Source organism: Thunnus albacares, chromosome 17 (assembly GCF_914725855.1).
Source record: "Thunnus albacares chromosome 17, fThuAlb1.1, whole genome shotgun sequence".
Taxonomy (NCBI): Eukaryota; Metazoa; Chordata; class Actinopteri; order Scombriformes; family Scombridae; genus Thunnus; species Thunnus albacares.
Genome location: NC_058122.1, coordinates 21664201 through 21676952, shown reverse-complemented (window position 1 = coordinate 21676952; position 12752 = coordinate 21664201). Strand labels below are relative to the sequence as shown.

The following is a 12752-nucleotide window of genomic DNA, read 5'->3' as shown; positions in this document are numbered from 1 at the left end:
AGAATGTGAGGAGTAATCCAAGTATCTTTTAGCATTATAAAACTCCTCCTAAAAAACACATTGTGCAGCAGAAGCAAGTGGAACAGAACTAGTCTCAAAGAGGGGCAGGACTCTGGCTTTATTCAGTGAACATACAAATGATGAGTGATAAAAAAGAAATTTGATTACATCTGATAGAAAGTTAATAAAAGAGGGAGAGTGTGAGGGAGAGAACTTGTTTTTAATCATATTTTTTGACCCTAGATTATAGATTTACATGTATAGTTGTGGTATTGTAGTTACCAAGTGAAAAATAATAGATTTCTGCTGAAAAGTATCACCCAGAGATGTCACTATTTCTATATTATTTCTTCATTCAAATAGTTTTATGCTGAATCAAACCCAAACATTTTGGCTCACATGTTAATCAAAGTAAACAGAATTGATGAATCCTATTTATAATTACATCATTCAGCAGGCAGGCTATCATCTGTATCACAAGCATCACTTCACTTTTTACAATCAGCACCATCTTTTGGTGCAATTTATTTCTACATTGTAATGCCCCTCCTTTGTGTAGGTCATATTCAATCAAACTGGATTGAACTCTTGGCATGAGCTGAGAAAGGCTGGGCTTTGATTCAGCATAATTCTGTTTTTAAAGAAGATAATATTATAGGATAAAATAACCTGTGTTCTCCTCCTTCATGAAGTTATTCCTTTTCATGTAGGTAAGTTCTGTCTTCTGTTTTTGTTAGCTGCAGTAAGAATATTGATTTATACACCAATGATGTTTGAAAGAGGAGCCCATTGAAGACACATACCTACTGCTTTAAGTTGCTTGAATCACAGCCTTTTTGTTAGATGGATAGATTATATAAATAATCATAGTAAGCAACATGATATGAGTTCTTTTGGTGAAACCTAATGCAACATTAGCTTTAGCCATGATGGAATTATTACTGCATTTTATCAAATGTTTAAGAAAAACTAAACAGTTTCGACCCTACTGTAGGAAACCCACCCATGAATGACTTAAGGCATGTTGTCAGCTTTATGCTTTTTTATTACACCACCAGATCTTTTACACATTATGTACAATATTACACATTTTCCCAAGTTTCTGTTTTACAGACAAATGCACCTTATATCACATTCAAACAGGCACGATTGAAAGAAAATCACTAAATTGTCTCCACATGAGCTAAAAAATATACATTTTGGGAAATCACCAGATGAGTGTGATTTTTCTGCCTACATTTTAAAGGAGTCCCAGTATATTTATACCATGAGGTACTTCAAACAGGTAGGGGTGTTGTGATGGTGGTTCCTGACTGAGCCATCCAGTCCATGTACTGCTCTCCAGCCCTCTCTTCAGTCCTCTTCCCCATAGTCAGGATTCCTGCCGCTTGGTTCCTGGAGCCTTGGAGGAGCTGGTGGAGTCGACTCTGCAAGCGATGCTCGTCTTCTTTTCGTTTACCCAGAGTGAGAATCCCGGCTGAGGCATCGTCTGTGAGAGGTCCCCCCAAGACCTTGCTGCCGGAGCGACACAGCAACACATAGAGGCGACAGGATGGTTGTCTGCAGCACGCGGACACGCTGTGACCATCACAGGCCAGTTGAGACAGCAGCAACATCAAGACCAGCACCAGGACTTTCTACTGGGCAAAAAAGAGTAGCTAATGTTGAAAAGAACTGATAAAATTACCAGGATACAATACAGACACAAAATGTGACATTTTTTATTATAATTATTTATCCACTTATCTTTGAAATATGGCTATGTTTGAGTTATATTTTTATATACTGGTGTTTACAACGTGCACGACATATTGCTAGTTAAATCTAAAAAAATGTATGTTTAATGTTGATTCAACTGAATCAAGGATGAAAAGACAAACTCTTATCTACATATAATAAATATGTCACTGAATCTCCAACAAGAAGATGCTGACATTTAATCTATATGTAAATAATAAAACCATAACCTTTAATCAAGGATACACACAGTATCACTATAACTAACTACTTATCCATACATAACGGCTATGAATCACTGAATCTCCAATGATATGACACTGACATTTATTCTACATGTGCATAATAAAACCTTAATCTCTAGTCAGTTATTTTACATAAACACCCCAATCAAGCACCTTGCATGTTATATATATTTATAGCCAAAGCTAATTTGCAACTCTTGTCCTTAGATGGGCTTGTATAATGAAATGCATGTACAAAACGCATTAACACAAACACTACAAAGAAAATGAACATTTCAGAAAATGAAAAATTGAAATATTATTGAAATAATATTCTGGAAATACATTGATTACCCATCACTTCAGGTTTGATCACAACTCAGTAAGTGTTTCAGCTTTTTAAAATAATGAAATTTTTTGGGTTTATATATTGATTGTCTGAACTGGGAGAGCCGTCTGCTCAGATATGTTTTTTTAAGCGTGCCTGCCCATAGAAGGAACCTGCGTACTTAATTTCATTTGAAACCTCAAATGAAATATTTCTCCAGGTCACAAAGCACCTTATGATCTCAGTAACATGGTCAGACAAAGAATACCCACTTGTATATAATATTCATAACAAATATAACAATTTCTCTCACATATACTTTAATTTAATATCTGATATAACAAATTTATCAAAAACCCATCAACAAAAATAAATCAACAAGTAACGATAAGAAACATTTAGAAATAAAAAATATAAGTGAGAAGACACCTCTAAAAGTTGCTTGACGGCCCTAATGCAACTGTTAAAACCACAAATTTTCAATGTTAAACATATCGCTCACTTCAATTCCAAATAAAAGATCAAGCTTAAACTGCCTTACCCTGTTAGGTGTTTCCATCCCAGCAGCTTTCTGGAAGTTGGTGGGGAACAACGTCATCTTTTGGCTCGTGTGAGAGGGAGTCATCTGATCTTATCTCCTCGGGTGAAGAGCAAGTGTCTTTTATATTGCTTTGAGTTGTCCACACTGTGTGAACGTCATTCAAGCCAACCACAAACATGCCATAAAATCACCGATTCTCTTGTTTCTGCTCCTTGCTCATTTGAAGTGTTGATGTCATGCTAGCTGCCATTCATTAGTCTTCTGTGGCAGAGCATCTCCAAGGCACTTCTCTGGACCTTTGATGAACTACAGGTATGTCTTTGTGGCTGCATGCCAATGATTTATTAACACATACCATTTTGATGAGCGGTGAGAGACAGAAGTCAATTAGCTAATGGGCCCAATGAGTTCTGAAATAAGAAAATAAAAAACCCAGATGCCCTTTTCTCAGTTCTAATGACAAGCTCATTCAAAAGTCATGCTAATGAGGTTCTTTGGGCTTTATTCTTCAATACAAAAGGTGCTATACTGACACACCAAAAAGTAACAGCATTTTCTTGCTCCTACACAGAGTGTTCACTAGTGGGGTGTCAACAGCTGAAAAGAGTCCAAAAACTTCCAGTTATTATTATTATTTTTGATTGAAAAAGGAGAGGCCCTTCACAATTGCCCTTAATTCCTTGCTACGCCCTTGTCCCACATGATCTGCTTCATAAACTGTAGAATACTGGCACTCCCAAAAGTAAACATAAACAGATAAGAAAATCACAGGCTCAGCCACACCTCAAAGCAATTAATTACTTTCAGACTTTCATCTTTTTCGTCCTTACAGCCGTTTACTTAATATTTGTTGCCACCTCATGGACAACAGGAAGCATTGCTTTATTTGGACACACTCATTCATGATAAAAAATAAACCGCCTACCTCTAGTTTATTGGAAAGAAAAGAATTATAGATCAGGGGAATTAATGGAGCATCACAGCACATCAATAAAGCTGTCTAAAAGCTTTATTGACTGCTTTTGACTCATTGTGAAAGCTGCTTTCAAAATGCTTTGAGTTGTGAATGCATTATCATGTTATCAGTAGACTGTTTTGAATGTTTTATCTTGTGGCTGCAACTTCTGTGGTAGCTAAGGCTCTGTGCTGCACATTGTGCTTCTACCTGGAATAAAATGTGCTATATAAATAAAAGTTTTGCTTGCTTGCTTGAAGAGCTAGCGATGTATTTATGAATGCAACCAAAAAAATTCACTCATAGACGTTCTCAGAACCGTGCACAACTGAAACATTTTCAACAAAATATCAGTCCAGGTATTGACTCGTTATTGTAATTCATCTCTAATTGCCAAGAAAATGCATATTTAACATTCCTGTAAAATACTGTACATGGACAAGATAAACAATGAAGCCAGTTTTAATGGGCCACTTAAAGGAGCTCTTACAGAATCCACACTCACTTTGCAGTGAAACACATGTCAGGTTATTGTTTGACCCTCATGTTGTAGCGCCAACCCATAACCACTCTTCCCAGTCCCACATGCACTGGTTGTCCTGATCTGCACCACAGAACAACAGGTGTCAAATCACTGTATATGTGGAAGTAATGTTAAAAAAGAATCAGAATATCAATAGAACTAACAACAATCATAATATCAATTATTAATATCTGTGTCTGCAAGAATTATTATAGCAATATATGTTCCCTTCGTACATTTTACATACACTTTACATCTATATTCACTTTATTTTGTGTTTTTATTGACAGCAGTACCATGTTCCTGTTTGGCCTCTAACAGGCAAAGTCAAATATTCCAGTTGTGATTGGCTGGTGAGCTCCGCCACTCAAGGACGTGGGCTAGCTCCCCCCTGGGGGCCAAAACACCAACTCACATAACATCACACACATAGCCCCTTGGGAGGAGACAAGGAGACCCTGTGGGGAGAGTCCTGAAATAATGAAGAACTTAAATCGTAAGGAATGACACTGGAGATGTGTGGGGTCTGATGGAGGGTGACACCAGCAAGGGATGCAAGAGCGTCAGTGTGACTGAACACATCAACAACTGCAGTTTGTTTTATGTATTTTTATCTCTACAGGTCCCTGGTTTGTTCTGAAATGGTCATCTATGACTCCTAGAGAGCTCGGCCTAGCTGAGCTGCTCAACTTGGTGCACTTGAATGAAAATGGCAACCTCTTTATTGAAAGGAGTGGTTTGCGCTTAGCTTTAAGATATGTCTAAGATGGAAGAGGAAAAGCGTGAGCATGAAGAAATAAAAGCACAAAGACATGCCAAGGAGTCTCTAGAAATGAAAAGGCAAATTTGTGGCAGAAAATGCCGATGTAAGGTAAAGCCTGTACCCACAGAGCTAGAGTACATAGTGTAGGGGCATGTAACTAGCACTGCCCAGAGAGAGACAGGGATATGTGACTCACTGATCCAACTACCGAACGCCATCCTGGTCCAGACAACAAATTTGATACCAGCTGTTAAACTTTTTTACTTTCCCAACAGAGAACCAAAGATTATAGAAGACAGGAGAGACCTAAACCTTCTGGCTCAGATGGAAGTTTATTCCAAATTTACAATGGAGAAAAATAAACATTGTCTTTCTAGTTTTCCATCCCGTTTAAAAATGTGTGTATGAAGTGTGAGGTCTCTCTGTCTTTTCTCCTTCAGCCCTCTGGCCAGCTCAATGCTTAAAACCTCCCTTCAGACTTGTGTCTCACTCCTAACACGACGAGTCTTCCTCACCATCATCATCTCTTTAACTCTCTCCATTACTTCCTCCATCTCCCTTTCCTTACTGGCGCTGCTCGCCACCTCCTTCTTATCTTCTACATCCTTCTGCTTATTGTTCTCCATCGCTATCTCACTCTCTCTGTCTCTCTTTGGGTAGGATTCTCTGTGGGCACAGGCTGCGGGTCAGCAGGATCCTGCAGGATCATCACTGACCATCTCTTTCTCAGGGATGGAGTCCAGAGGTCCTGCTGCCCTCTGCTGCTGAGTCTGGAACTGATACTGAAGCTGGGGAAGGGGTGGAGGTTGAGGATAGGCCGGTGGCTTTGAAACAGTTTGAACCAGAGGGAGAGCTGGTAGCTGGGGATGTGGCTGGGGTTGGGGATGGAGATAAGCCTGAGGCACGGTCTGGGCTTGGGATTGAGTTTGTGACTGGTGCAGTGGTGGAGCCTGTGGGTGGGCCTTGGTCTGAGGCTGTTGCTGGATGTGCAACTGCTGTGGCTGGTGAAGAGGATGATGCTGAAGCTGAGGAGAAGCTGCTCCGTTCTTACTGAGGCCACAGGACTGAGCTGCACAGTGGATCTGACGAAGAGTGTCCAGTGCCTCACTCTTAGCATGCTTCAGCAGGTCTGCCTGGCCCTGAGATCGAGAGAGAGAGAGAAAGAGAGAGCGAACATATAAGAACATCAGATTTTAAGTCAACAAAAAATAGCAAGAAATGTCTTTGATATCCATTTAACTTGAAGTCTACATGCGGTAGATAACATCATCTAGTTCTATGATACCTTGTTAGCCTGATCTCTTTTAAGAAATATATTTTAATCCTAAAAGTACCTTTACTTGGTCAAATAAAGCTTAAATAAGGGGAAAAAATCAGGTAAAGTAGTATAGAAAAAAAATTGTGCATTAGCTAATAAGGTACAGAAGGGGGCAGTGTAAAGCCACTGACTGAAGGCCTTTGGTTGCTCGCCAGCCCTTCAAACTGTTCTCAGCTGGTGAATAGTGCTGTCATATGGTGATAATGTTATACTACATTTTTGCTCGTTATGTGGGAGCACCCCAGAGAAGAATCCCTGCCATGTGTGGAGGAAGTGGTCGGAGCGGGCATCCTGTTATACAGCACTGTCAAGTCAATCTGGGCCACCGCCATGGCTGCCTGCCTCCTTAAGCTAGCTCTCTGCCATGTGGAAATGTGGTAGAGTCGGTATTTTCTGTGTGTGTGTGAGGTGCTTGCATTATTAGCACAGGCCAAAAGAAGAAAAGAAAAACAAATTTGACCACATGTTTTTACAACCTGTCTTCACTTGTACAGTCTTTAAACCCTTGACTCTTCCCTTCAGGCCACCCAGTCTCACCACAAGCCCCTCTCTTCCAGCGTGTCTGCTCCAACACTTTCTTTACACCACCATTCCTCCAACATCTGTTCACAAGCAAGCTGAAAGCAGTTGCCCTCTCAACTGTGAATCTGCATATTTTTCCTCCCTCCTACTGAACAGTCTGGACTCAGTCTGACCTGCTGTGACAGCTCGTTGGGCTAACATCCCAAAGAATATAGTCACCGGCTGACCCATTCTGCACCAGACTGAAGCATGAATGGTAAAATGGGTAATGTTCTCAATGCCATAAGGCAGACATAGCAGTCTGACATATTGTGGGATGAGTAAAGGTGCTGCCCTGCACACAGTGCAAAACTTTCTACTCCAATGATGTTAACACGCTGCAAATGGCCTTTTACCTGAGCCACTTGAGCACGCAAACCATAGGCATGAATAAGTCATATGTTTGAAGAACACAAATTATGTAAGTCATGACTCACCAGGCATAAAATAAGACAGCGAAAAGCTTGTCTTGCGCTTCCAGAACCAAATCACGATGCACTGTTATTCGGGTGCATTCACCCCTGCAGCTGGCCTAAACCTATCCACAGGGGGCTAAGCCCAAACAAGGACAGCCACCAAATCCCACCACTATATCCTAATTAAATTCAATCTTAATCTACTCTTTGCTTGTCAAAATCAGTCCATCCCCTTAATAGAAATCCGGCAGTCAATAACCTGCATTGAGTATATTATTTTAAGGTTATAGATGCAGATAGAGAGTAGTATGTGACAGCAGAGCAGGAGCCGGACTGAGAGCGATGTATCTCCATCCAAACTATCAGTTATGAATTCAGTGTGTTTCTACTGTACAGAACAATACAAATATATGAAATCTGGAGAGAAGCAGCACAAAATGAGAGTTGGTAAAACAAAGAGGGGCCAGAGTTGCAACAGATGGCCACCTATTGCCAAAATCTGAGATACTTTAGCAGGAGCTCAATTAATTATGTGATTTAATGTCCCAAACAGCAATTACTGTAAAAACTACAATGGTGAGTGATTTGGGAAGAAACAAAATGCAACATGTTTTTGGAGCTGGTTATTCCTCTTAAAGAGGATTTCATTATGCTTGACGTTCACTTCAAAGCCTCTTTTTCTGTCTCTCTGATTTTGGTTTTCTTTTGACAGGGAGGTACGATGAATGACGGGGCGTTATCACTGGTAGAAATGGGCAAATACCTTATTCACAATGACAGCTCTGATCTGACAATAACTGTCAAAATGAGGGTGGAGAGGGTGGGAAACAGAGAGTGAGAGACAGAGCAAAGACTCTTTCTCTTTCTCTTTTCACTCCCTTGCAGCTCCATACTATCTATCAGCGAGTGCTTCTAGCCCTGCTGAGGATATGGAGAGGGTGACAGGTGAAATAACTGGGCATGGCTGCCAGCCTCGGCAAATCGGCACCAGGCTTTCACCAAATGTTCAGTATGAGACAGATTATTACTGAAGAATGGGAGGAAGAAGGGGAGGAGGAGGAGTCCTGTGCGTGCCAAGATCCCTTCATGTTGACAGTGTGGCTCATCAAAGAAATTAAAGTATTGGGAAAGATGAAGCAGATGAAAGAGAGAAGTGTGCGTTTGGAGAGACAAGGCAGAGATGTGAGGAGCTGGCTGGGTTTTAGGGGTAATGGGTGTAGCGGGAAGGGAGGGTGAGACAGGAATTAGGTCCACCTGTTATGCTACTTATGCACATGCCTTTCCCCATCCAGATAATGTAATGAAGCTTAACTAAGATAAATCTGGCTGTTGCACACACTGCTGTTGTAGTAGTGCAAGGAAGACAAGAACACAAAAACTTTTAACACCGATCCACTACTGCTATGGCCAGTACATTCACTTCAGATTAGTTAATTAATGAGTCACTATTTTATTGGAAACAGTTTTAATAATCAATTAATCATTTAAGTCATTTATCAACCGAAAATGTCAAACATTTGCTGTTTCCAGCTACTTAAATATAAGGATTTGCTGCTGCTTTCATTAGTTGCTGGTTTGTTTTTAAAATTTTGGACAGTTAGTTGCACAAAAAAGCAACCTGAATAGAAACTGTGATGGGTATTTTTCACAATTTTCTGACATTATAGATTAAACTATTAATCAGTTATATTATTCCTTGATGACAATAATTGTTAGTTGCAGCCCTAATCGTCATAATATTTGGTGTTTCCCGTCTGATAAGGCAGGCATGGGAAGGCAAAAAACGAATCAAGCAATCACCTACCTATCCTGGCACTCAAGCAAAAAGCTCAGCCAAGGGAGCTTCTTCACTCAATACTAAATGATTTCAGGGTGATGAGATGAGATAAAAATATCCTGGCTGCTCTATCCTTACTTAGCCAAACAGGCCCACTGTGCAATGCACAGTCTGAGCAGCATGTGGTGTTTTATCAGTGGTGGTATTACTGCCAGTATTCATAGAAGCAATGAGATGAGGGCATTGGGCAAACTTATCTCGTGTGTCATGGGGCAGGCAGAAACAAGAATGCATTTTGCTGAGCATCATCCTCAAGGCATGTCAGAGGGGCCCCATATCCCCTTATGACGAATAATAGGGCAGCATGTGTGTGTCTACAAACAAGTGTCAGCAATCTTATCGTGTGTTGTTAAGATAGTCACATGAGCAAATAAACAAAACAGTAAATGGAAATAACAGTACTTAATTAAGAGATTTAGAGATTAGAGAAGAGGCAAATACAATTAGACCAGAGAGCTTTATTAAAGGGAAACTTCAGTATTTTTCAACTTGGACCCTATTTTCCCATTTTTTGTGTCTAAGTGACTGATGGAAACGATCATTTTTGAAATAGGTCCAGTATTGAGGAAGAGCGCTGCAGCTGGCAGCCACAAAACGGGCTGCAATGTAATCCAACAGGTTGCAATTGCACATCATCCCCATTAGTCACTAAGACACAAAAAGATGGGAAAATAAGGTCCAAGTTGAAAAATACAGAAGTTTCCCTTTAAGACACCATGTAGTTTAATCTCAGCAAGAGGGTTGGGATTGTTTATCCAGCTGCTTATAGTCTCACATCTGAACATCAACCAATGATATTAGCCAGTGCTTAATACACACTGGAGGTGACAGTACAATTATGGGGTGTTTTGTTTCAGACCGTCTCACCTTGAGCACAGTGATGTTCCAAGCGTAGCTCTCCATGGCCTTCTGCAGTTTGCGGCCTTTCAGACCTTCCTTTGCGCCAATGCGATGCAGGTCCTCATGGAAGTCCAGACCTTGACACAGACATACATTATAAATTACTGTATAATGTAATTCAGTCAGGACACTCATGTCAAGATTTTAACCATTTATTGCTACATGCACTTCAGTTTGGCAGTGTGGCTATGCTCATGTGATGCTCTGGACTAAGTATGAGCAAGCTTGACACAGACTGTCCTTGAGTTCACAACCCTGAGATACATAACATTTTATGAACATGAATATATTAAAAAGGAAAAAGAAACATTAAAAATTCATGACAAACTGACACAGGCAGGCATGTAACATCGAGGGCAGAACTCTGCGTTGTTGTAGACAGGACTGTTTATATAGACTGCATGTTGACAGAAGTAGGATGTGGACATACATGATGGGAGGCTGTATGAAGCATGTGACTATAACTGACTTCCATTCCTGCCTGAACTACAGCGAGGCTCCATTTATGTAATTATAAATAAAATACACGATGTAAAGCGTGCACCAGTAAAGCTCCCCGCTAAAAAGAACTGCAATACAAAAATGACATTTTATCCAGTCAGGTATTGTATTTGTATAAAACTAAACATCTGGACAATGGCTAATAATTTAACAAATTGATCATTTTTATGTCTTTGCTTCTTTAAGAGCAGAAATAGTCTTTAAACATATGCAAATATCTTGAAGTATACAGAATTATGAGGACAATCACTGGACTTATACAAGAATAAATTCCTGTTGAGAGTTAAGAGTTTTAAGTCAAAATGTAAATAGCTTCTCAATCATGTAGATTGCCCATACATCAAAATCCAAACATTTATAGACAATCATGGATACATCAACTTCTTGATTAAATACCAAAAATGTTCAGAAATGCCCCATTTCCCAATATTAAAAACTCCCTAAAAGTTTCTCAGTTCTGCACATCGGTAAAAATCCATTAATCACTTGTTCCATAACTTTCCACTTCGTTTAACTGAAATATAATAACATGTATTTAACTTTTCACTCTAACTAATAAACAGAACCCAGGAAACACTCACCATGATAAAGGTAATAATACAATAACTGCTTACTCTTATGGTAACTTTTTCACTTTTGTAACACAAATTCTACAGAAGAAAAAACATCTAGCCAGCTCTTCAGGGGCACCTTAATGGGCCCTGTAATAGATCACTATATAATGTGCTGCATTGCTAATGGGGGTAAAATTGAAGTAGTGCAATGCAGGCTAACTTCTAATTAGTCAGTAGGTCTGGCTTCATTTAGCCCAGGCAGACCATTACTAATCCTTGGGGCTTTAAGAACAAACTCCTCCTAAAGCTGTAAGTCTCAGCCTCTCAATCTGTCCCTGACAACTGGCCTTATGCCACCCCAGCTTTGATTCACTGCCGTGACATTGACAAAACATAATTTGCTATAATTCACAAAAATCCCATCATCACAAGGCATTCACTCTTTAGTTCTCAGCTCTTTTCAGTAACTAGTAGGCAGATCAGCACCTCAAGAGCCTTTAATCAATCTGATTTTCATTGGAGAGGAGGAGGATTACCTCAATCCAGTGGCAGACTCTCTTGCTTGTTTTTTAAAGAAACGACTGTGAGACTTTATCCTAAATGCAATTTTCCAAGGGTAAAGATAAGATGTATGTATGTACAGAGCTATATAATATTGGAGAACTTACCAGAATCACAAAAGAATTTGTGCTGTGAGTGTATGCCATGTTCTCTCTGTCTAGTCAAGCAGTTACATCACCTGCCACTACACAAATACCTATCCCTACACATGCAACAGGGTTCAAATGCACAAATGCCAACAATCATGCATGCACATGTATACCTCCTCATCTGATTTAAAGCACCAAGGCAAGGTCGGAAAAAAGGTAGCACAATAATATGGCTCTTGAACACACAATAAAATAACTGATAGCCAAGTCAAGCGTGCTAAAAGGAAACAAAAGGGTTCAGTATATAGTCTTTTCTTAGCTTTAGTCCATCTTGAAGCACACCAAATGTATGCAAATGTCATTCAGGACAACAGGAGACTGACCGCAAGAACATTTTTCTAAAATAATCTGCAGCGCATTCAAAACAGATCAAGAGATCAAGGAGCAAATACAGAAAATATGATCTTTGGTCTCCAGTGCACATCAGACTCAACCTTGCAAAAAAGAGCCAGGACCCCTGTTGTTCTTCAATTTCCATATAACTGGTGATGTAAAGCCATTGCAGAATATCCGTTTCAAGGCCTGAAAGTTGTGTTAACAGGGTTTAGGGATGATTTGATCTTGTAATCTGGTGTAGTTAATGGGCTGCTGCTAGTGCAGAGCTGAGCCAAGGCGGTTTGTGATTGCAGGACTTGGGGAGTGAGGCAGACAGGGAGCTGAATAAGAGATGAAATTAGCTGGAGGCGGCTTGTCGCAATACAGCCTCTTCAAGCATTTAATTTCCTAATTATTAAGCATTTTCTTCACCCAACACAGTTGCTGTTCCTTACTGTCACTTAAACTCTGTGAAATTTGAGTTAATAAACAAAATGTGGCCCCCATGGCACACTCTGATGAGACGGGATCTTATGCTTCGCTTCTCTGGTGGAAACAGAAAAAAGAAG

The 12752-nt window shown here is 39.9% G+C and overlaps 2 protein-coding genes across 2 annotated transcripts in view; both read right to left on the bottom strand.

Annotated features, from left to right (window-relative positions):
* Positions 1–1061: 1061 nt before the first annotated feature.
* On the bottom strand, positions 1062–4061 carry hcrt (hypocretin (orexin) neuropeptide precursor). Its single transcript, XM_044330999.1, has 2 exons — positions 2831–4061; positions 1062–1637 (listed from the first exon to the last, which is right to left on the bottom strand). Exons 1-2 carry the CDS (start codon positions 2912–2914, stop codon positions 1278–1280), a joined length of 444 nt encoding a protein of 147 aa, XP_044186934.1. The 5' UTR covers positions 2915–4061; the 3' UTR covers positions 1062–1277.
* Positions 4062–4231: 170 nt separating this feature from the next.
* Positions 4232–12752, bottom strand: part of plcl5 (phospholipase C like 5) — a 66603-nt gene continuing 58082 nt past the window's right edge. The window contains exons 5-6 of the mRNA XM_044330997.1: positions 10071–10180; positions 4232–6210 (exon numbers count right to left, since the gene is read on the bottom strand). Coding sequence (XP_044186932.1) covers positions 5758–6210; positions 10071–10180 — 563 coding nt within the window. The 3' untranslated portion in view covers positions 4232–5757. The remainder of the gene's footprint in view (positions 6211–10070; positions 10181–12752) is intronic.

Excerpts from the sequence above, each read along its gene's own strand:
- hcrt (XM_044330999.1), bottom strand. The coding sequence starts at position 2,914 with ATGACTCCCTCTCACACGAGCCAAAAGATGACGTTGTTCCCCACCAAC. Across the intron at positions 1,638-2,830 it reads GGATGGAAACACCTAACAGG|AAAGTCCTGGTGCTGGTCTT; the intron begins GTAAGGCAGTTT and ends TTTGCCCAGTAG.